Raw genomic sequence first — 22,382 nt, 5'->3', positions numbered from 1 at the left:
TCGGTGTGGCAATACACTACTCCGCGTTGACGGAAAAGCTATAAAGACAGATACTAGCAGCTCGGGATCCTTCCTGAGAGGAAGAGGCAATACTCGTACGTCATTTTCTCTTGGTGGTGTGAATCTACTGCAGGTGGACTAGGGCTTGTAGATCGGCACGGGTCGGGCGGCGTCGGCACGTGGTGCACTCGGAATTGAGAGCCCTCACGTGCTGCCTTTGGGAATTCTCCTACGCTCTCACATCTTGCCTTTTATATACACGTCGGTTTTTACGAGAGGGTATTCACAGATTATATATCCAGAATATGGCAGGATGAAATCCAGTTTGGAGGGATCTGTCACCCATTCCGACACTGTTGTTCCTGAGCATTGAACCCTCTGGGCCAAAACCCTGTCCCGAATTAGCCCCGTCCCACAACATAAGATAGGGACTCATTCCTTCTGGCGCATCACGACGTAGAAAAAGATAGGTAGCATATAAGAAATGTTCTCAGTCATTGTTTATCGCTGGAAACAAAATAGAGCCACAGCAGTTAATTGACTTTTCGGGTGACCCATGGAACGTCAACCAAAATTTTCGGCCCCCCAATTACTGCCAAGCATCACAGTCGCCACATGGAGTATGAAGTACTGAGCGGGTCAATCTGTTGAAGGCTCTTCTCTCAACACAGTTAGACGAAAGAGAAGGTATTGAAGAGTAAGTGTATCTATGCTCAAGGTACTAAGTAGTCTCATTCTATCGAACTATGGAACCCTTTGTACTGTTATATGCTAAGATGCACAGTAGAAGAGATAATCCTCGTATTCAATCAATGCACTGCATTCCTATATCCACTTTCCCTGGCAATACTCACGTAGGGACATTGCAATTTGCCAAAGCTGAACCTCTGATCCACTGGTACCACAGAACGGTTGCGATGGTCGTTGGTCGTTTGTAGTAATTTCATACCTAATCGGGATTCTATCCAAGATCGAGCCTTACGTCATAGCCAATAGACATTGACCAGCCATTTACATAAAATTGAGTATACTCATACATCTCTAAATCTTCTACTGCAGCAGCCACCGTCGTAATCGCGCTTGTAGACCCTGAGGCTCCGCCTCGAAGTCTGTCTGGGCCTGACAGTCGAAGCTAGTAGATCCCTGCTGCAGTTCCCCAGGTACCACCGAGAGAGCTCCAGCAACTCCTTAATATCACAAATATAGCATGTATCCATATTTTGGCCCCTTCTCCGTCATTCCTATTCCAGTATCTTCAATCAGCAAACCCTGTTTATCTGAATATCCATTGCCTTGGTGAGGGAATACGGAGACAGAATGGACAAAAACAAGGCCAACACCTCTGGATCTATAAAGCCAGCTTGAGACTCCTTCGTATATACCAGGAACACAATCACCAAAGCATGTAATCACCCATCTACTCTATCCTCAAAGATCCTTCTCTCTCTCCAACCATTCACCATGAAGTTTGCCATCGCCACTCTCGCCGCCGCAGCACTCGCCCCCCTCGCAACAGCAGACTTGTAGATCTGCTCCATCAAGAGCGGCTCAGTCAACGATGGCATGGCCTCCGTCAACGCCGACGGCTTCTTCTTCCTGAACACGCCCCCCGACTGCAACGACGTCAACAACAAGGCCATCTTCATGTCTTCGCTCGTCAATGTCAGCGATGGTAAGCACGGGGTGCGCTGCAAAGGCTGCCCTGACTTCGAGAAGCTCGAGTTCAACAAGAAGATGGGACACTATAGAATGTCTCTCTCTCTCTGTTCTGCTTACCCTCTTGTATGAGGATGATCAGCTGGCACCGTGATAAACAGCCATCTACGAGAACCGTGACTACGGCCTGTTCACCACGGACAAGAAGGTCGGCCAGTGAGCTGACTCGGGAGGCTGTAGTGCAGCTCCTAGAAGTATAAGTTCTAGGCTTGAAAACCTATCATCCACAGAAAGAGATAAGGGTTCTACCAAAAGGTCAGTACCAAATAACCAAGTAGGTCAACCACAAGATCCAATCCCAGAGACGCGGAATAATCCTCCATCAAATACAACCCCTACCACCAATCCTCCAAACCTACCCATCACCTCATATCCCACGCGAACAGAAACAAGACCCAAAAAAAAAAAAAACATACATAAAATCCGAACACATACGTCACCAACACTGCACTCAATACCCTCTCCAAAGCATCAGACACATCCCATATACTACACAACAAAAACCTACCCCCCAAAAGAGAACCCCAAAGGCCCAAGCACAACGCAAAGCTCAAACCAACGCCACCCTCGACTACATACCCCAAACCAGACCGATGCACATTCCCCATCTCAACAAACAAACACAGCGCAGGGCCGGGATGCAAAGAGTGGGGAACCCGAATGCTACGTGAAGGTAACGTGGGCCACGAGAAAGCGTGGGGGTTGAAACGCTAAACCCTAATCCGTAACCTTTTACTTAAGCCTACCATCGGCAATTTTCGTGCAAAAAGCTATTGTCTGACCACGAGAATTCTACCGAGACGAATTAACTACGGAGTAGATTAATGCACGGAAGGAGGAAGGAAGAAATTTTTTTTTTCTTTCCTCTTTTTCTTTTTTTCTTCTCGGGATCTAGGGGGGCCGGTGTTTCTACCTTTTTCTTTTTGCTTTTAGCCGGTGGTGTGGTTCTGTGGAGTTGCTTGGGTGAGTTGCTTTTGTAGACCTTGTGTATACATACCCCCGGTGGAGGAGGGATACAGGGCGGCAGTACCTACTATGGTTATGGTTGTGTCAGCATGCAATAGGTCCAGTTCATGGGGTCTGACACTTAAGAGAAGATTGTAATATGTACTCCGGACAGTACTCGGGCCAAGACAACCCCCCGGCCCGAATTAGATGATCCCTACCCGAGTTAGAGTCGAAGGAAGGGGAATCGGTGTGGGGAGAGTTTGGAATTCAACCGAGAAAATCCTTCTATATGATGTCTGGGACTGTGTCGGCCGTTTTGCTCGGCTAGCAGCTTGTTGGGTTTGTAGCTCCGGTTGTCATTCGGCAGGAGAGGGAAGGGGTTCTGCTAGGTTGGGTTCTTATTGTTGGGGAGCTATGTCGGCTTCGGTGTTATGGGGTTTTCTAGGTATTGCTTTTCTGGGGGCTGATATAGCATTGGGTTGACGGTGCTATATGAATTATGGACTGTTGATAAGGTGGCATGGCGCCCAATTTATGGTCTTTTCGATACTAGGCAAGGATTGCAGATATATTGAGCTACTCATTTATTAATCTAATTTACTTCAGACAGTGTACTCCGAAAGCTCCTGAGAGTCATAATGGCATCATTATACACCTGAGAAGCTTCTATGAATACCTCTACAAGTTTCACCAGAGTGAGCCTTTAGCTGTAGCCCAATCTCTGTAGATATAGCACGAATAGTTTACTGTGCAAGCATCACGTAAAAACATGTATAAAGGAGCCAAGAGATTTGCGAGAACAACCAGACCTATAGACTCCCATTCATCAATCACAAATACGAGAGAAGTGGATAGAACGAAACATGGAGGAAAATGGGAGGACACGTACAAAAAAGATACATCCTAACACTCACACACTGTTAACAGGGCCATTCTGTGTGCATATATCCCCACTCCCGACAATTGCTTTTCGACAGAACTCTTAGAGACCCATCGAAGCGAAGAAGAAGCGGGATCATCCTAGCTAGACCACCTGAGACGTGTGTCGCTGCCCCTTTAGACAAACAGCTGCAGCTGATTCATGGATCGCAGGTGCTCCACAAAGCCGAATGGAACTGAGTATTTTTGACGCCCCTGTTTAGGCCGAGGTCCTCCTCGAATGACCGTTATGGCAAAATGGCCACGTCCAGACCAGAGATCAAGAAGGGACTAGCCCTGTTGCTTGTACTATTGTCTTAAGATACACGTAGTCGGCCGCTAGCTTAAAAATAGTGCCCTTGGCCCATAGATTATTAGACTACTTTAAGACACTAGTGACTTACAGTCTCGGAGATGAACAATTCCAGAAGATGGTGTGCGTCAACGTCTCTGTGCTTGATGCAAGTAGTCCTTCCTCAAACATAGGTTTCTACTTCAAGAGGGTTCTATTCATAGTGCATAACAGCATCCCTAGTAATATGACTTCACGCTCCAGCTACGAAAGCATTCTATGTATAAGATAACTCGATCGATGCTCTACTTATACGGAAAATAGCTCTAGTCTTCTGGAAGAGAAACCCCGAGGATCATGACTGCCCTGAGATGGGCCGTGAACTGCTGCATTTTACTACCCAGGCAATGAACAATAGACTAGGCCAAGTATGATGATAGACCAGTCCCTGAAAGCTGTACAAGAGACGTGCAATGCATGGGAAAGCGAGAAGCGCTGAAACAGATAGAATACCAAGACTCGGTAACAACAACCAAGGGGATGTATGGCCCTTTCCACGCTTGCAAAAGCACAAAATAAGAGACTGGACGGCTCTGATGCAACTCAACTGCAGTGAAACGCAGGTGGGAGAGATTAAAGGAATCCGTAAGCATAATTGAGCTCGGGGAGAGATAAAGGCACAGATCGAAGCTCAAAGGTAGGGAGGCAAAGTAGATCGGAGCCGGATGATCACAAACAATCAAAAGAAACAACAAAGTATGCACAGCTCCAATTTTCAATCCATTCTTCAATGTAAAATCCACAGATTTCAACGCACAAGAAACCAAGCTGCTAGCGCCATAACACCGAGAACATAGCAGACACACAAGTGAATGGTCGGGGTTTGCGAAGTCGGCAAAAAGGATCAGAAGGGCGTTTTCGAAGTCCACAGGCAGCAGAACTGAAGACGCAACCCAAATGCTGCTCTAAGAAAAGCAGGTCTACAAGTCAACACGCCAAATGTTGGATAACCACGCCATTCATAGATCCAACAGCCGTCCAGAGAGTAATGGCACAAATGTCACCCAGAATAGGCAGAGGGGGAAAGAAAAAAAAAAATACGAATAAAAATAAGAACGCCGTTCGAAATGCAGCGGATTAGAGGAAGTGGGTATAAATCTTCGAGGTCTCATGAACTTCCATCTCCTACAGCTATGTTAGCGTTTGCCAAGGAAGAAACTGTCTCGTGGGCTCCAGCTCAACTCACCATCTTGAAATTGTTCAGCTCCTCTTTGATCTGTTGGGCAAGGAGAGGGGTCAGTCGGTTGCAGGTGGCGATGTCCCCACGACGATCATACTCGCCGCTCGGCCATGTATCATGGAACTGGATGCGGGGACTGAAGACGAGACTTTTAGGAGCCGCTGGTGTAATGGAAGCTCCCTTGGAATCAAGGAACCGCCCTTCTGGTAGGAAATCATCCACACCAGCGATCCGGACTGCGTCAGCACGTCGGTTCTCCGACCGTGTTTGGTCCTCAGGAGTACTGGGGACACTGGAATGAGGTGAATCGCTCCTGTTCGTGGCCAGAGGACGCTCAGCCTGCTTATTCGGTGTGGAATTTGCTGCTTCGGAGGTTTCTGATCGTAGATGTTAGTCAAGGAGAGCCCACCACGATAGAGAGCGTGAAAAAGAAACCCACTTTTGAGGATACCCTTCCTTACTGCAGCTAGAACCTCCGCCCGCTCCCTATCACCTCCCACAATGCTCTTACGCGTTTGAGAATTATCTGCAGCGCTATCTTCCGTAGCCGATGGACTTCGGGATTTAGGTTCAACCTTGGGAAACACTGTCCCGCCCCGAGGGACATCTTGCGGGTCCGGATTCACAGCTACGTTTTTCCGTTCCGCTTCGACGTTGACCACGGATAGTTGAGGCGCCATCGGTTCGACGATAACGCCGTCATTGGATGCCGTGCTCATAACTGACTTGGGGCGGAATAAACCAACGAGGGACCTCGTCGACCGTTTCATCCCCTTACCCATCTTCCGGAGCATGATCGAAGCGGATGATGCTGTAGAAGAGACAGACAAATTGTCTGTAGAGCTGTTAAAAAAGCGGCCTTGGTGATGAGAGTAGATACTTTCGCCAAGGCCACTGGCTTCTTGTTGTTCAGCAATGGCGGCCTGCTCGGGGCCCAGTTCCTGTTTGAGCAGTTCCCTCCGAGCTTGCTCTGCAGCAATAGCCTCCTTCTTGCTCGCGCTACTTTGAGCAGAGGCCTTGAGAAGTTCTGATGCGCTTCCGAACGAGAAAGCTCTTCTTAACCGGGATTTTCCGGGTCTCTTGAAATCATTGTTCGTAATCTCAGCCAGACGTTGTGTTGCAATGCTGTCCGTTGGAAGGCGTTTATCTTTAGACTCTGGTTTTGCCGTTGTTGTATTCTCAGGTGTGGGATCTTGAGTAACAGGTTGCGACAATGGGGACGGTTTTGTCACTCGTTTAGTGTCATCCGGTTTAGCACCCGCTTTGTTCGACGACGCAGACTCCGTATGTGCTGTATCACGAACCTGGTCAACGTTAGCCACATGCTGGTAATATAGACTGGATACTATGTCATGTTGCTCTTACAGAAGAGGTAGAGGAGTGGGGGGAATGATTGCTTCCCGAAGCATCTCTGTTGGACTGTGCCGAATTTGGCCTATTGGTTGGATCGAAATAATCATGGCCGCCTGTTGTCGGAATTGGTGACGACGAGGGCAGATGAAGTTGTAGATTAATGAGACCAGCATTATCCAGATTGCCACAGCTTCGTCGTCTGTATCTCTTCGCCAGCTCCGGCTGTTTTTCTGTCCGCGACGAATCATCGGCACTGGGAGCCCGGTTGTGGCCTGGTTTACGGGACGTATCTTGTGCCGGTCCCTTAGATCCTAACGCGATGTTCGATTGTGCAAGGTGGTCGTCCGTCGTCGGCGGAAGACGGCCAGATCCGGGTGCGTTGGCTGGTGTAACAGCGGGCTGCGAGGCTCCGGCACCATCCGGTCGACGACTACCGCGACGATAACGATCAGGCGATGGGCGGGCAACAGTCGGAGATGAAATGTTCATAAAGTTAGGAGAGGGAGGAGAAGGGAGGTTAATAGTAGATAAAGGACGGAGAGGTGGTTCGCCACCACGCGGCTGTCTCGACGGAATGGCGGTGTCGTCTTTGGACATGTAAGATTGAACGGAAGAATTGGAAGAGGATGTTGATACAGAACCAGCTGCAGGATTGGCAAAACGCGAGTTGACTCCGGGGTGTGCAGGACTTGGAGACAGTTGAGGAGCTGACGGAGCAGAGGACGTTCGATGCTCCGGCCTCAAGTGAGGGGACCATGACTGACGGTTTGACATGTTGGTCGAACTGGAGAGGTTGGGAGTGCTAGTAAAAGCATAAGGTGCCACGACCTGGTGGCCTACCCTGTAACTCCCCGATCCACCGACCGTATTGTATGAATTCCAAGACATGGTTGAATTTCGGGAGTTCTGCTGTTGCGAGGACTGAGAGGGAGTAAAGGCGCCTGAAGAAGAAGAGGGACGAGTCTGAAGCACCGAGACCGTGCCACTTTGTTGCGGGATTGTCTGTACCAACGCTGCCATGGTGTTCTCCCCTGGTAACCAGATGGAAAGGGGTTTGACGCGTAAGTAACGGCGTCTGATGGATGCGATGTCAACGGAGTGAACTCGCTATAGTCCGCAGGATAAAAGTGGAGGTAGGTATAGGGTCAGGAGTAACTCGAGGGAGGAGAAAGGAAGAAAACAGAGATCCTGTACCACATGCTCGTCAGCACAGATCGCACAAAAAACAGAAAAGCAGGACGAAGATTGGCCGATGCATGATCGATGCTTCCTTCGCCAGCACTATGTTCTCGCGCCCCCCTAGAAAGTAAAACAGGATGTCCGTACGTACCTGTTCTAACAAATGCAAATGATAGATTATACAGATATGACTTGATTAAGGGGAAAGAAAGAAAGAAAAAGAAGAGAACGCTAGCGTGAATGCGAAAACGATGTCGGAGACACAGGAAAGGAAAACGAAAGGCTCGAATTGGGCGATGGTCGAAGAGGGAGTTCAACGAGTAAGGCGCAAGGAAACACAGTCCAGGATGGCGAATGCTGTCTAGAGCGGTCGAGCCATGTACAAAAGCGAATCGAAAATGAGACGAGTATATGGAGGAATGAAGATAACCACGAAGATAACAAACGACAATGAACAAGAAGTAAAAAAGTAAATAGGACAAAAAACGCAAAAAGAAAAGGGGAGAAACCAGATCCTTAGAATGGGCACCTAATCTTCTGACTCAAGCAGAAGATGGGCCGTTCACTGGATCGGAGGAAATTAATGCGGATGAGATGGAAAGACGAGAGTAGGAAGAAAGAGAGAAAAAAGGGAAGAGGAGCAGGAGGGGCTGAAAGGCGTGGAATGGAAAAAGAAGGGAATAGGGAGATAATGGGGGAGGTGAGGATGGTGTGGAATGGATGCTAGTCAACTTTAGGGGAATCGTGACAGGCGGCGGAGACTGACTGACGGCCGGCCCTTTCCAAAGAACGCGAGTAGAAACGTTCAGGTACCGCAAGGAACCAAAGAACACAGTAGGGTGAAATAAAATCAAATAATCATAACAACAATACTAACCCACAGAGAAAAAGAAAAATTGTTAGAGACACTTACGCTTCTTCAACAATCCCCGTGGATAGATACTCTACACAAGATGAAAATAACTGTTCAAGACAAAAGAAAATTTCTGAATGAGGACTCAGAACCGTTTTGACCTACTATTTCCACCTGTTGCTATTATTGCACCCAGCTGCAAGTCATGCCAAAACTTGACTGAGGGTGCACATTCGTTCCTCTTTGCTATAATTAAAAATCCTAAAAATTAAAAATTTTGGTACACTTGTACAGATAGAACTAAAGCCTTTTCTGGCTAGTACCGCAGTCGGGACTATCAACCACTTGTTGGTATATTAATATCATATTAAGTTCTCCTGAATCTCCTCTTTACAATTCATCAGCCAACCACTCATTCATGGGTAAGACAACTCTGGGGCTGTACCGTATGGAAACTCCATATGCTCTTTACGGAACCACTGGTACAGACACAATACTAGTAATAACCAACGACTGTTCAGCTGAACTTGCCTACTGCTACCTTACATAAATAGTAGTCAGTATGACTCGGATCTGCCGTCTCTCCCGGCCCGTTGTCCAGAGTTACTTTACAGAGTACCTGCCCGGTACCGGTAATCATACCAAGAAGGTAGGTACGGCATGCCAAAAATACCCCAAATACGTACTACTTGTATCTCCAGGGCGGGTCAGGGAAACAAACCCCTTAAGTTTAATTCTCCAACCTACTCGTTAGCCGTGACAACAAGCGTCAATCTTTCTGGAATGCACTGGAGGAACAAATTGCGGCCATTGGGAGAAGCATGGTCAAGAACCCAGATTGATATTAATATAAAAAGCATCTGTGCAATTCGCTCGTGGGAATGGATATATAACATTGATCTGTGGGGTAAACCGCTGGATAAGAGAGATTCGATTTTCCCTCCCTTTTTCGGTACTACTTACGAGAATAAATATCATACGGTAAAACACACACAATTCCCTTCGTAAGTACACGTCCGGTCTGCCTGAGGCAAGAGGTACTAGCCAACTCCATGCATTTCCTACACGGAACAAATTATACACGATCAGCCGCGTTCCCTTATTTTATTTTTTTTTCTCTGTTTAGTATTTTTATTTTTGACCGTCCTAATGCGGCAAAGGAAAAAAAAAAAAAAAAAAAAAAAAAAGCAAGTAACAGAGTGCTAGGAGAGAACGTGTCGGGTGCATGAGGCCACGACCTCTGGGGGCCATTTAATTTCTAGTAAACTTATTGAAGCGCGATCGGGTGAGCAAATTGGACGCTGATTTGCGACCACACAGCTGCTAAAACTCTTAGCTGTAACGCCATCCTAGGTGGATGGAGTCCCCGAGACCTAAACCACGGATGTTCGGAGAAACATCCTGGAGACAGTTAGTCATGACCACTAACAACTGCCTAGTACAGCTACAATGCCAATCCAAACAGTTCAGGCTGTCCGTTGCTCTGTTAGCGCACACACTTACCGGAGTAAACAGCGTTCCTTCAGAACCAGGCGGTCCTCGAAGCATTGACATTGGCTTTCTTTGCCCCCTAAAGAAAGAATTCGTACTAGCGACGGAGTTCCCAATATTTGGTCAACCATATGCCGAGCTTGATGTCATTGAAGCATGTCATCCCTGACCAGCGGAACTAATCAATAGATCATTGATTGAGATAGGTATAGCGGATGCATGATGATCCTCGAGATTTTCGTCACCTACTTTGAGTCATCGATCTTATGATTCATCTTTATTTCAGGCAAAACAACAACAGCCTCCAAATCCTTCGGCGGCGGGGGGAAAGAAAGACGAAAAGAAAAATCCTAATCTGTTCTTGGATCGCCGTGGTAATTCTCACAACCGTGGGAGATTCCCGCTATTACTTCCGTGGATCAGGGAGTTCTGTTCCACCAACCTAATCGATAGCCCACATTGTGGACGAGCAAATTGCGAACTGACCATTCTCACGTCTCGTAGTTGCAGCCTCCTACGCTTCTGGTTGTGTACCATGGATACTAGATAGTTAGCCTAGCAGTTGAGCTAACTCCGAGGCAACCGACGGAACTGTCCTGTGTAGGATGTACTAGTGTATGTATGTGATGTCAGGCATCTCACTAGCAACTAATTGCACGTCATCTTTATATCGTCGAAAAAAGAGATTCGCAAGCCATCCAGAAGGGTATCATGTAGGCATCATGTACGGAGTAGTATAATGGTTTATACATACATGGTGGCAGGGTATCAAACGGCAGAAGGCAAAAAAAGAAAAAGTAGCCAGATAGGCGAAAACAAAGAAAAACGTGGCTCTATTGGACGTGCCTGGTTAGCGGTCAGTGAGGCTAATGTACACTCAAAAATCTCCAAATAGGATTCGGCCTACTCATGCAGCGCAAAACGCATTACTAACCATTACTACATAAGCATTAATCCTCTTGGACGCAGGGATCCGAGGCAGTATTTTCTGGTTGAGAGTCAAATGCTGTTTATCTCTAGAGACATACGGAGTACAACATACTTAAATATATGAATATTATACCTTTACGTTTCACGGATATGATACTTTTTCAAGGAGGCCAACCCATGGAACGATGTATACAAAGTATGTACAAACCTATGTGCATAAACCCCATACCGAATACCACAGTAATACATACAAAGCGGCTACTTACTGACCTACGAAATTAGCTTTCTGGTACAATACAATTCTTGGCTGCCTTGGAGTGAACCGAGAGCTGGCAACGACCCGTAGAGTCCCTGATAATAAGAGGGAAATTCTCGCTTCCTACAAATTCCTATACGCTATTTAAACTCCCAAGGTTTCCAACGTGTTGGAATCACGACGCGAGGGGACCCATAGAAGCTTCAATAAAAGCGCCACGAGACTTTGTTTTGACACTCGGATCGCTCTTGCTGATGCGTTCTCTTTGTGTTGTCTCTCTTCATGACATTGTCGGTGTAGACATCACATATGGCTCACCTGTTAGAGATTTTGCTACAGAACCGATGGGAACAGTGATCTCGGTTCGGTTGAGCCGATATGCATGAGGACAATCGGTGACCCACTTTTTTGATTAGTTTTTTGGTATTTCTTTTTCCCTTTTCAACAGATCGGACCATACATATTTAGGCATTATTGTTATCAGGTGGGCATTCGGCTATTTCGCAATAGGCCACCGTCATTTTCTTGCTCTGTGGTTGGTATTGTTCCGGAGACCCCGACTGATGTACTGCACTACATAAATCATACTCGGTTTCCTCTCTCAAAGATTTGTATGAAAGGGAAAATAAGAAAGTAATTTAGAAAAGAATAAAAATTAGCTTAAGTAAGTAGTCGCTCGCGCAGATCAGCGTAAGGAGTTCCCGCGTGATCGACACCACAAGCCAGCATTTGATTCGACTCGGGGCCTTTCCCTCGCCAACCGCGTCACTCAACTTGACGGCAGCGGGTGCATATCATGGACCCTCCGTCCATCGAGGTTCAGATTTCATTCGACCGTCTGCACCTCATTTCCCCACAATCTGCCGTTCGCGCAAGAAAGAGAAAACTCTTATCAAGATGGCGGAAGTTCCATTTAACCAAATGAGGCAGTCACTGTTCCGCTTTGTTGGGATTTTCCCAACTGACGCGGCACAGTGGTCGTAGTGGGTGTTTCATCTACAATCTTATCTGTGGGAGAAGGAGTGAGGGGTATTGTACAGGACCTGCTGCTGAAGCATGGGTCCCTATCTGATCCAAGGAACTCGACATTCCTGCGAGTCAGACTGTCATCTACTTTAAAACCTCGTGACCCGGGAGATTGTCTGTATGGAATGTTCCTTGAACTCCGTATCGAGGCAATCTCTCGAAACTGTTCCACAGTCACTCTCCAGCTGCCTTGGATGGTGGGGAATGGACATTCCTACAGAATCCGAACGCGATAAGTTCTGTGGAGTAGTAGCACTGTGGGTGCTGGTCTCGAGACTACGGCGTCTGTGAGAAGTATGGAGAAAGCATCATACGGTGCGGAGTCACACCGAATTTCAACTACAGGCGATGTACCATGGCTCCATTGATTTGCCGGAGTTATATGGAGAACAAACTTGAGAATGGAGCCAAGTGGATATGGAATGGTAATGCATAATCTACTAGGAACGGAAGGGCTCCTTCAGACGGGGATAGGGATCCTCATTTTCAAATTGGCAGGAGCGCCGTTTCATTCCCTTTATCGTAATAGAGCGACCAGGTTTCATTGTTGATGGAGTATTCTCCATATTATTTGATATCGTCTACGGAGATTTTCTATTCCAACGCCTTCAAAGGTGGCAAAGAGTTTAAATAAACCCCGAACTTCTCTTCTTCCTTTGTTTTCTTTTTTTCTTTCTCTTTTTTTTATTTTTATTTTTTTATCACATTCCCAGCCCTCTCTACTCCATATGAGGGGTTAATGTCGACCTCTGAAATACGTAAGTCAAGGGAAAATAAAGAAAGTAAACAAACTTTTTTACCCTCGGAGTGGTTTTAGCTTGCCCAATGCGGCGGTGCAATTCAACTACTTAAAAAGCGGTTCCTGTTATGACAAATGCCTCGACCCCTCTGGCCTCGACTTGCTTCACATACCAAATGCAGGGTTGGAATGATGACAATCTGGGGCTCCAACATGACAACTCCTACGTGGCCAAAGTAAAACGGTGCATGATTGGAAGAGTAAGCGCACGTTCCTCTTGATAATTTATTCAGGAACCCTGAATGCTGTCAGAGTGACATGTGTAAAAAGAGGATAGTCCATATCCATGTCTGCACCAGTCCCTTCCTGGTATGAGCGACGCGGTTTCAGGGGCGGCGTTAAGGACGGGGGGTCTCAGCGAGGGATGATCATAACTAATCCTGGTCGACCGACGAACAAAGGGTCGCTTCGTTACAAGGTATATCTGGGGAATAACCGAAAATGTGGAGTACAGACTAGCCAGTGGGAAAAACGACTTCCAAGTTCCTACACAGTATAATGATCATCCCATATCGAACAACGGTCGGCCAAATCCAGAAATAGTCGACGTTGGATGATTAGCGTGCTCGCACTCGTAAGCGATATCAAAAGGTTCATATCGTGTGTGTGCAAGTTCCGCTTAGATAATTATGCAATCTGTGACCACAGAAACCATACATACTTACCTTGGTTGTATGTACATACACTTTTCTCTTAACAACCTATCAGTAGTAGTATTGTGGAAAGGTACCTGACCTTTGGGAGCCACGAACCCAGAAAAGTCAATTCCCGTCTGCCAGGAACTTGCCTGTGTACTCAGGCACAATGGACGGTTTCCCCGCATCTGCTCACATGATTATGGTTATTAGAGGCACTACTCGAGTAGTACCTAAAGTAACAGTAGCACTAGTTACAACAGTTCAATTTGCACACAATCTCGGATGCCACGAAACTTGGCACATAATTGTCCATATTGCGATAGTCAACGTACAGCTGCATGTGCAGTCAAACACCTGCGGCCCCCATCCGGTACTCCCGCCGTTTTTATATATCTCCGGTTACATATTGTCAAGCTTACGGGACAGTTCACTATGCATTGCAGATACTTCAACATGAAACGTCAGTACGACTTATGTTGACCCAGGAGTTCTCCCACGCTGACGAATCGATGGGAATCCCCGTGCCCGTAGAAGTATTTACTACTCTAGTCACACAGCGCCCTCCTCGTCCGCATGCAGAGTTTATCCGCTTCCCACAACCCAAGAATCATATGATCATTCCATTGGAACGTATGGTTCCACTACGACTACTGAGTATTGAATAGTTTAGTTCTTTCACCTTCCTTTTCTTTCTTTCTTTTTTTCTATCTTCTTTGCCGGCATTACCATTTCCTTACCATTGGTGTAAAGCCAGCGAGATGGTCATGTTAGCCACGATTAGCGGAATCTGCATGTCGCTTGAATGGGTAGTCACTAAGCGGGGCTTCGGCCGGTGAGGAAGACACACTCTTTGATATTCTGACATAGCCCTGGCTGACTGAGATCCACCAAAGCTTTCCTTCGTTTTCTTACCTTTTTTTTTTTTCATCGTATGTAAAGTACTCCGTACACAGAAGGTATTCATACTAGATGGTCAGTGCCAACATAAACTACACCTCAGTTTTACGGGTAGCACCGTCCTTAGACGTCTAGGCGAAACTAAACCAAAAAACAAGAACACTGCCGGCTAAACTTTGATCACCGCAAGTTGTATGAAGATTGACTGAATATTCCTTGGAAGTAACCTTCCCTGTCATGACCCACCCATGTGACCCGCAGCAGACTGTTAGCTTTGTTATGTGTGCCTCGGAGATAACTTTTAGTTGCTGATGGGTTAGCGCTATCAATGTACATGATGCATCGCTACTCCGGGTGGACGCTAGTGACAAGGTACCAGATATGTAGGTCGAACGAAGTAAGAAATTCCCTTTACTCTTATCTTGCTCGATGTTATTTCTGGACAATACGTAAAGCTCGCTCTTTGCAGTACTGTATAATGCCTTACATTCGGTGTGTTCAGTGAGGTTTAAGACATGCAGTGGATACCTCTCATTCTGTCAGCGTCTGGATGTCAGCTTGTCCGAGACTGGGATCGGGAATGGAGTGTCTTACATTCTTCTGCATACTTGCGAAGTCATATCTAGTCAATCGCGAATCTTAATACCGGTAGTAATAATGTATAGCAAAGACTGGTTCACTCTGGAACATTCGAGAAGAAGAGTATACAATGCCCGATACAATATCTATCTACTCGCATCTCCTGGGACAAAAAAAGCGGTAAAATCGAACGGAGTTCCGATTCTACTTCTAAGTTCTAACAGTGGAAACTGACTCAAATCGTGATATTTATAGACCTAGTGGGCCACCGTCACAAAAGTTGGCCCATTGCGCGCTCGCTCCTTGCATCGCGGTTGGTCGAACCGTGTCCCTACACTTGCGCTGATGGAGACCCTGTGAGGTGTCTGTATCGGCTTCTGATTTATTGTCAGCCGTTGTGCGTGTACTAAGGTTCGTTCCTTGGTACGGATGGTACATTGATTGGTAGATAGGGTTGGGTGCGAGGTGGGATGTCTCACTATTCGACGCCCTACCGCGGAATTAGTAAGAGGATCGTATTTCTTAGACTCGGGACATAGATATACTTATATGATAGGAATAGTCCAGGGTATCCGATCGGTAGTATGTGTATACTGATTTAGAACATTATAGTTGTATGAATCAAACACTACGTACTACCTGATGGATCTGGACTATAAAAGACGAATGCACCACATTATCAGCAAATATATTGGATCCTGAGCTACAGGCTTAGATTAATATTTTCTCTTTGGCGTTAGTCCTCAGTGTACCTCTATACAACTCTGATTGCCCAATCATTAGAGATAATATTGAACTATGCATACCTTGACGATGCAAAAATGGGTGAATATAAACATTATAGTTAAAGTCGCACACTAGTCTCCCATATGTACTCTAGAAGCTGTTTCTCAGTGGATAAAGGACCTTGCCTTAGGCCTCCAGCGAAGTTCGTCCTGTTCCTACACTTGGCCCTAACAGCAGATATAAGGTCTCCTGGGGCAGAGGCATATATGGACCTCACATTACGACAATATCCGAGTGCAGGACTATACCATCCCTAAGTCAAGTCAGTATAAATATCTATACTACTACATCTCATAGATTGCTTGTGCTCTCAATCAAAGAGCATCAGACCAAATTCACTCTGCTAAACACATCCAAACAAGCCCTGCATAACATGACACTGATGCTATATTCACTGCTTTCATTCACCAAGCATATATACAAAACAACAACTTACACTTACATAGATATCCAGTAACACAAAACAAACATGGCCACTCGCACCTTTCGAGACCATGTAGCCACCACACTCATATCCAAATGCCTCCACCCATCATCACATCTTCCAATTGCACAGCGTCCCTGGAAGTAGCCAGGCCCGGCACAAGCTCACCCCAGTACCCATACAGCAACATAACGCATAACCTCCCCACCGACTCACAATGTGTCAAATGGTCGTGTTCTGGCACGCCTGTACCCACCTCATAGTCTCCTACATGACCTGCGCATTCGAAGAGGCCAGGAACCACAAAGAACAGACCGCAACCACGGCGCTCATAGACGCCGACTGCTGGATATGCCAACAGCACCAGAAACACCCAGCCTGGGGCGCATCCGGGACAATGCAGCGTCTGCTCATGACCGTCCAGAACATGGAATACATTCTCGGGGTCTCGGCAGACGAAGACGGCTTCTTGGATATGGTGGCCCGGTTTTACGCGCGAGGTGACCACAAGCGCTGGATGCAGCCCGGCGTCGCGAAGGCAAAGTACACCAAGGACGACCCGTATATCCGGGGCTTGGAGGTCCAGTCGTACCTTTGTACCCGGGGGCAACGGGATTTTCACATGAACCCAGGCTATGCGTTTGACATTCTATTTGCGCTGATGAAGCATTGGGATCGCGCGGACTACTCGGACCTCAATTGGTCCATGACGGGTTATCGACCGCCTAGTGATTTCTTCTATGTGTCGTCTAGTATGATTGGCATGTTGTCTGATGGCTGTGGGATGGAGCATCGACAGAGGACGGGGGTTGCGCATGTGGCTCGGCGATCTCGCTGCCTGTTGAATGGTGGTAGTGTAGTAATGCCGACACAGTCTACGATGGCATCGTTTGGGGCTGGAGATTCGGCAGAGATTGGCTTGGGCCATCTGAGGACCGGGTCGTACTCGCAGGGCCTCCCAACTCCGTCGTCGCTGGACACTCAGACTAACTCGCTTCATAATGATAATGGTAATCCTGGTTCAATACTTCCACAGCGTCCGTGCGAGACGCTCAATGGGCCACCCGTCGCAATGAATCATTACGCTCAGCATATCCTCCGTCCCTTGTCCCCACTTGGAGAGCCTGGGCCTTCAATGGAGAATCGCCCCCAGGCACTGGACGAGAGAGCAGGTCATCATGCACGCACAACCGGTCTCTTCCATCCAATCTTCTCAGCCGAATATGACGGGGACATCTGCACAGATGAGGCCTCGCAAGAGTTAGACCTCCATCACCTCACCACCTACAATAACACCCTGCCAACGGAGAATACGTCATACCTGCACACCACACCCCCTACCCAGATCTACACCGACTCTTCGTCCTTCTCCCTGTCAAACGAACCCACCAGACACTCATTCAACAAGCCCCACAATCCACCAGAAGACAATCAGCACCTCGACATCCTCCTCTTCCCCTCCCCAACGCTGGAAACCGCCATCCCATTCCCCCAAAGCCAAGTCGCCACCATCGACCCCAGCATGCTGGACCTGGACGACCCCGAGCAATTACATCTTCCCGGTAACGGAGCATACAGCCTCGACAAAGGCAAGCAACCTATCAGAGATATCTCGCAACTGGATCCCCGTGTTCCTGGTGGCGGCGGCTTTATCTTCCCGGACAATATGGATATGAGCCAGAACTAAGGTTGAGAGGGCTGTCTTGGTCTAGACCTCGGTCTTGTCTTCCCCCCCACCCCACCTCTCTTACTCTTCTTTTCTATTTATGGGCTTGATTTTGTCTTTGAAGAATTGCCGAGTGGCGACGCATGTACATCAGTGTTTTGCTCGCAGCTACATCCACATGAAAGTGGCTTCTCTTGGCGTTTATGCAGGTGCAGGGGGGCGATATTGACGTGTACATCGTGGATCTGGACTTTGCATATTCACATGCGGTTAGGGTTGTGGTATCATCGCGGAGAGTTATTGTTTGTGGAGTTAGTAATTTTCTTTCTTTTTTTGCCTTGTTTCTTTGTTTGCGGGGTTGGGGATTTGTACTCGGAGTATGAGCATTGCATTACTTCGACTGGCTGTACATTAGGAGTTTTGATGGTAATATTGAGGCAATGGTTTTATGGTGAGAGTGCAATTTCTTCTTTTTCTATTTTCTATTTTCTAGTCTTTTTAGTTGGTATATCTCTGTGGTTCTAATCGTTCTATAGATCCCTCGCGCTTGAAATAGGACGTGATATGTAGTCACATGGTGTAGGCATAGTTAGCAGATCTAACAGATGTCTGAGTCATATTAACGGATCTTTAGTTAGGCTTTCGAGGACCATAGACTTCTTGTTTTTAGCACCCATCACGCCAGGAACATATGACTATTATCCTGAGCTTCATAAACTATCACAAATCCATCTGATCTTACTCAGACGACAGACGGTCAACCCGCAACGCCCGCCAATGACTGTCCTGACTACGCAGCGGGTCAGCCGGGTACCACCGGTAATGTGGCACTTTACCCTGTCATGGCCTCCTTGATGACGCACGATTCTTTTACGATAGCATCCTGGGCAAGAAGGCAGCCGGATCGCAGCTGTGCCGCGCTGGACAATCCAGCGGGATACGTGATCTTCGGTCTGTGCGGAGCATGACATCATGCAGCTGGGTCCTTCAATGGATTCGAGCTTAGAAGGGCGAAAAGAAATGGGCAAGGGAAGAAATGATTGTGTGAACCTAGGATAGCATTCGGGATATAATAAGATTGGCCATCTCAGCAGTCGCCGACTGGGAACCGACGCCTGAAGTCTTACAGACGAGATACAATCTCGAGTGTCGAAGTTCCTTTGGGAGAGGTTTCATCGTTGAATGTGCTAGCACCAGCTTTGGAGGTGCACACGGCCTTAAAGGTCGATCTATTCCTCAAGGGCGTCGTCGTCAAGGCTGCCGGTTTCTGCCTGTGCACACTTTTCCGATATGGATATTTCCCTCGATTGAAGCTCTCGTTTAGACCCTGTCTGTCAGTCTAACTTGACTCCCGCCAGACAAGACTTTTACTGGCATTTTCAAATTTTTCAAGACAAGCCATTATTTATACCAATAGGCGTGGATATGTGCGTCTCTGTAGCCCGACATCATCTACGCCTGCGCACCGTTCTTAACGAGACGAGTGGCGGACAAGGAAAGCCTTTCTCATTTCTTCATATATCCATAGGCATGGAGAAATCAGATTTAGAAGACCAAACCAAAGAGAGCCGGTTCATCCAAGTGGTGGGATACTGCAGGTGCTCCGCACTGCCCAAGAGGAGTAGTGGCAGCGAAAACCCGTCACATCATCCTTGACACTCACCTCTGCCCTTGACTAAATAATATACAGCCCACCCCGACGACCTTTTGTTTGCCGGCCATTGATGGCCCGTGGGCCGTTACTGTGCCAACCATGCTCGTTGAAAAAAGTGCCGGACGCGCTCTGGGTAACTACTCCTGCCTCAATTTGATCGTAAGGAAGAAGTAAGACTTGAACATGGTCAAAGTCGGGAAGACGAAGTGATTCAACAGATACAATTGGTCATGTTAAACGGGGCTTGGAAGCCTGTCGATGATGAACAGGCGTGGAGTATCGCATGATGGCAACTATAGGCCTTGCAGTGAGGTGCCGATGGGGTTTCCTGTTCGTGATTATACGGAGCAATCAGCAATTGGCGGCATCATAATCGAAGCGAGGTCAAGAGGGAGGAAAAGCGAACACTTCAACACGGATGGTGCTTGTATGAATGCCGGACATTAAATACAGATACACCATGGCGCATAGTAACAATGATCTCGATCCAACAAGAGGTATCACGTGGCGATAGCGATAATGACTCAGCAATGCTATGTATAGCTGCAGACAAACCATGCAAACGGTTCCCTCGGCGGATGCCGTAAGGGTAAACACCCGCGGTAAACAGGGGAAGTTATCACCAGCCACATGTTTCTCGGGTGGTCCGAGGCCTTGCCCCAGCCATGCGGGTGCTCCTCCTTTCCTGCCCTTCATTTGTTCTTTCCAGCCCACACCCCATCTTCTAGAACAGGCTTGCGATGTGATTTAAATTATCGCAATCAACCTGTTTTTATGCGCCAGTCCTAATTGACCTCAGCGACTACAATGTCTTTCCCCCAGGATGCTCGTCGTCGGCGGGTTGGAGCGGGTACCGGCTTCAGCTCGTCGGGCAGGCAAACAACCCTGGGATACTGGGTACCTTTGGCATTGACAGTAGGTGTCGCAGCAGCAGGTGTTGCAGCCTGGATCTGGAGTGAACGCGCTGAAGAAGAAGAAAACGACCGCAATTACCCTCGAGGTGGCGATGACTTCCCCGCGCCAGGCCCCAGCGGGGGCGAGCTTCCTCCCGGATACGACGGAGACTATGCCAGGTCCACGGCGACGGATATTCATGACACAGACGATGTTAGCATGGTAGCTCGTATGCAGGGAGCCTTGCGACGCACTCCTAGCCCTCAGCAGATTTTCGATGGTGCCAGCAAGCGAGTCGCAGCGGGTGTGGCTGCTGCGGGCGCGTTTGTAGGCGGCGCTCTGACATCGATCCGAGAAGAAGACAGGGGCGACTTCGAAGATCATTCCAGATGGTCTGAAGAGGTAGAATCGAGAGCCCGCAGGGATCTACCAGATCCCGCTGCACCGACCGTGAGCGGAACGCCTTCTGGCTCAGGAGTTGCTGCTGCCACGTCTTCTGGCGCGAACAAGAAGAAAACGGTAGCTATCGTGGTTTCATCGGACACATCGCGCTTAGACCCAGAAGAGTACACTTCTGATCACGCTGTAAGTGATAATGTTCATTTCGCATAGTTCCACTATACTGATACTGCAGCAGTCTATCCTTTCCCATCTTCCAGAACATATCGACCCCGATACAACTCGAGTCTTTGTTATGATCTACGCCCCGGGTTTGAAGCACGCTCCTAACCAGGGTAACGGATCCCACCCTACCATGTCCGTCACCTCGTCCTATTCAAACATCGCTCCTGAAGAAGTCCTATCCCCTGGTGAGCCACCAAGTGGCGACCTGAGCGCATCGGACTCTCGCCAGGATGACCAGACACCGCTCTTCAAAACGCTGTATACTCAGGCGCAAGCAATTGCCGAGAAAGAGAGCATGATTATGCCTTTCAGCACCTCCACAGGCTTTGTGCATCTCGTGCGACACATTTCTCCTGACATTGTTTACGTCCAAGAGTCCCTGACTGGAAAGGATGGCGAACCGGTACAGCATATCACCCGGTGGGTCCGACAGGTAGTGATTGTCATCGGCGAGCGAGGAGGCCTCGTCGACAGTGAAGATGAATCTGCCTTGGGCGACAGTGGTGAGAAGTGGTGGCAAAAGGATGGCACGACTGGCATCGGCAAGCGCATTGATGTCGTTGACGTGCTCCGTACGGGAGACGATTGGCGCCGAAGAGTGTCTGGCTTGGACTAGATGTCAAGTCCATTTCTTGGGTGGCTGTGTCGATATGTTTATTTCACTTGTTCATATGTGTCATTTCCCTTTCATCACCCTTACGACCTGCTTTGATTCCCCTGAGTTTTACGACCTATGTTTTCTACTTTGGTAGTGTGTCTACTGTGCATATAGTCTAGCTATGAGAAGGATATGCTTGGAGGATACCAATACCACGGCCCCGTGTTTCTTGTTCTTCTTTGTACCGGGCACACAAATAATAAGGCCGAAAGCGCCTTTGTAAGCCAATCTCATTGTGAAACCGTAGACTTGCAAGCCCGAACAACACATAGGGTGAGATTCGATGTATGAGGAGAGCAATGGCCCTAACCCGATGCAGTGGTCCGCAGTCACATGATCCCGACCTCCTTCACGTCGCCCGCGGCTTGGCATCACCAAACTCCCTCTGCAGCACCATCGCCGTCACCCGATCAGCCTCTCCGAACCTCCCCTGCCTTCTTTGCAGGTGTTTGTTCGATGGACACTAGTATTCCTCAGTTCTAGCGGCTCCGGGCTCCGTCCAAAGTTCCGCCTCGACTCCGGTCTGTACGTTATCGTCCGGTCCCGTCCTCCGCTCCCCAC

General features: G+C 47.9%; 8 protein-coding genes across 8 annotated transcripts; 7 read left to right on the top strand and 1 right to left on the bottom strand.

The window, feature by feature from the left end:
- Window positions 1–1,563: 1,563 nt before the first annotated feature.
- BDV37DRAFT_285141 (uncharacterized protein) lies at window positions 1,564–1,876 on the top strand (the record flags this gene model as incomplete). The annotated part of the gene is made up of 2 exons (XM_032087653.1): window positions 1,564–1,672; window positions 1,818–1,876. The coding sequence occupies 2 exons, from the start codon at window positions 1,564–1,566 to the stop codon at window positions 1,874–1,876; spliced, it is 168 nt and encodes a 55-aa protein (XP_031939340.1).
- A 907-nt stretch (window positions 1,877–2,783) lies between these two features.
- BDV37DRAFT_167090 (uncharacterized protein) lies at window positions 2,784–3,228 on the top strand. The gene has a single exon (XM_032079269.1). The coding sequence runs from the start codon at window positions 2,872–2,874 to the stop codon at window positions 3,145–3,147; it is 276 nt and encodes a 91-aa protein (XP_031939339.1). The 5' UTR covers window positions 2,784–2,871; the 3' UTR covers window positions 3,148–3,228.
- A 1,541-nt stretch (window positions 3,229–4,769) lies between these two features.
- On the bottom strand, window positions 4,770–7,970 carry BDV37DRAFT_167058 (uncharacterized protein). Its single transcript, XM_032079268.1, has 5 exons — window positions 7,798–7,970; window positions 6,480–7,542; window positions 5,554–6,418; window positions 5,121–5,491; window positions 4,770–5,059 (listed from the first exon to the last, which is right to left on the bottom strand). The coding sequence occupies exons 2-5, from the start codon at window positions 7,485–7,487 to the stop codon at window positions 5,012–5,014; spliced, it is 2,292 nt and encodes a 763-aa protein (XP_031939338.1). The 5' UTR covers window positions 7,488–7,542; window positions 7,798–7,970; the 3' UTR covers window positions 4,770–5,011.
- A 3,018-nt stretch (window positions 7,971–10,988) lies between these two features.
- On the top strand, window positions 10,989–11,725 carry BDV37DRAFT_253506 (uncharacterized protein). Its single transcript, XM_032082539.1, has 2 exons — window positions 10,989–11,116; window positions 11,203–11,725. The coding sequence occupies exons 1-2, from the start codon at window positions 11,041–11,043 to the stop codon at window positions 11,322–11,324; spliced, it is 198 nt and encodes a 65-aa protein (XP_031939337.1). The 5' UTR covers window positions 10,989–11,040; the 3' UTR covers window positions 11,325–11,725.
- A 2,022-nt stretch (window positions 11,726–13,747) lies between these two features.
- Window positions 13,748–14,223, top strand: BDV37DRAFT_167041 (uncharacterized protein). The gene has a single exon (XM_032079267.1). The coding sequence runs from the start codon at window positions 13,806–13,808 to the stop codon at window positions 14,094–14,096; it is 291 nt and encodes a 96-aa protein (XP_031939336.1). The 5' UTR covers window positions 13,748–13,805; the 3' UTR covers window positions 14,097–14,223.
- A 2,227-nt stretch (window positions 14,224–16,450) lies between these two features.
- On the top strand, window positions 16,451–18,134 carry BDV37DRAFT_166969 (uncharacterized protein). Its single transcript, XM_032079263.1, has one exon. The coding sequence runs from the start codon at window positions 16,543–16,545 to the stop codon at window positions 18,010–18,012; it is 1,470 nt and encodes a 489-aa protein (XP_031939335.1). The 5' UTR covers window positions 16,451–16,542; the 3' UTR covers window positions 18,013–18,134.
- BDV37DRAFT_166970 (uncharacterized protein) lies at window positions 18,135–18,652 on the top strand. Its single transcript, XM_032079264.1, has 3 exons — window positions 18,135–18,442; window positions 18,528–18,570; window positions 18,626–18,652. Exons 1-2 carry the CDS (start codon window positions 18,256–18,258, stop codon window positions 18,545–18,547), a joined length of 207 nt encoding a protein of 68 aa, XP_031939334.1. The 5' UTR covers window positions 18,135–18,255; the 3' UTR covers window positions 18,548–18,570; window positions 18,626–18,652.
- A 1,620-nt stretch (window positions 18,653–20,272) lies between these two features.
- BDV37DRAFT_166974 (uncharacterized protein) lies at window positions 20,273–21,944 on the top strand. Its single transcript, XM_032079265.1, has 2 exons — window positions 20,273–21,124; window positions 21,177–21,944. Exons 1-2 carry the CDS (start codon window positions 20,453–20,455, stop codon window positions 21,777–21,779), a joined length of 1,275 nt encoding a protein of 424 aa, XP_031939333.1. The 5' UTR covers window positions 20,273–20,452; the 3' UTR covers window positions 21,780–21,944.
- The last annotated feature ends 438 nt before the right edge of the window (window positions 21,945–22,382 follow it).

This window comes from Aspergillus pseudonomiae (genome assembly GCF_009193645.1).
Source record: "Aspergillus pseudonomiae strain CBS 119388 unplaced genomic scaffold BDV37scaffold_56, whole genome shotgun sequence".
NCBI classification, from domain to species: Eukaryota; Fungi; Ascomycota; class Eurotiomycetes; order Eurotiales; family Aspergillaceae; genus Aspergillus; species Aspergillus pseudonomiae.
The sequence above is the reverse complement of the archived record's forward strand: the minus strand, read 5'-3'. Positions and strand labels throughout refer to the sequence as shown.

Excerpts from the sequence above, each read along its gene's own strand:
- BDV37DRAFT_167058 (XM_032079268.1), bottom strand. The coding sequence starts at position 7,487 with ATGGCAGCGTTGGTACAGACAATCCCGCAACAAAGTGGCACGGTCTCG. Across the intron at positions 5,492-5,553 it reads AAGGAAGGGTATCCTCAAAA|AAACCTCCGAAGCAGCAAAT; the intron begins GTGGGTTTCTTT and ends ATCTACGATCAG. Across the intron at positions 5,060-5,120 it reads AGCTGAACAATTTCAAGATG|GAGATGGAAGTTCATGAGAC; the intron begins GTGAGTTGAGCT and ends ACATAGCTGTAG.
- BDV37DRAFT_166974 (XM_032079265.1), top strand. The coding sequence starts at position 20,453 with ATGTCTTTCCCCCAGGATGCTCGTCGTCGGCGGGTTGGAGCGGGTACC. Across the intron at positions 21,125-21,176 it reads AGTACACTTCTGATCACGCT|TCTATCCTTTCCCATCTTCC; the intron begins GTAAGTGATAAT and ends ATACTGCAGCAG.
- BDV37DRAFT_166970 (XM_032079264.1), top strand. The coding sequence starts at position 18,256 with ATGCGGTTAGGGTTGTGGTATCATCGCGGAGAGTTATTGTTTGTGGAG. Across the intron at positions 18,443-18,527 it reads ATTGAGGCAATGGTTTTATG|ATCCCTCGCGCTTGAAATAG; the intron begins GTGAGAGTGCAA and ends ATCGTTCTATAG.
- BDV37DRAFT_167090 (XM_032079269.1), top strand. The coding sequence starts at position 2,872 with ATGATCCCTACCCGAGTTAGAGTCGAAGGAAGGGGAATCGGTGTGGGG.
- BDV37DRAFT_253506 (XM_032082539.1), top strand. The coding sequence starts at position 11,041 with ATGAATATTATACCTTTACGTTTCACGGATATGATACTTTTTCAAGGA. Across the intron at positions 11,117-11,202 it reads CATGGAACGATGTATACAAA|CTTTCTGGTACAATACAATT; the intron begins GTATGTACAAAC and ends CTACGAAATTAG.
- BDV37DRAFT_166969 (XM_032079263.1), top strand. The coding sequence starts at position 16,543 with ATGTGTCAAATGGTCGTGTTCTGGCACGCCTGTACCCACCTCATAGTC.
- BDV37DRAFT_167041 (XM_032079267.1), top strand. The coding sequence starts at position 13,806 with ATGGACGGTTTCCCCGCATCTGCTCACATGATTATGGTTATTAGAGGC.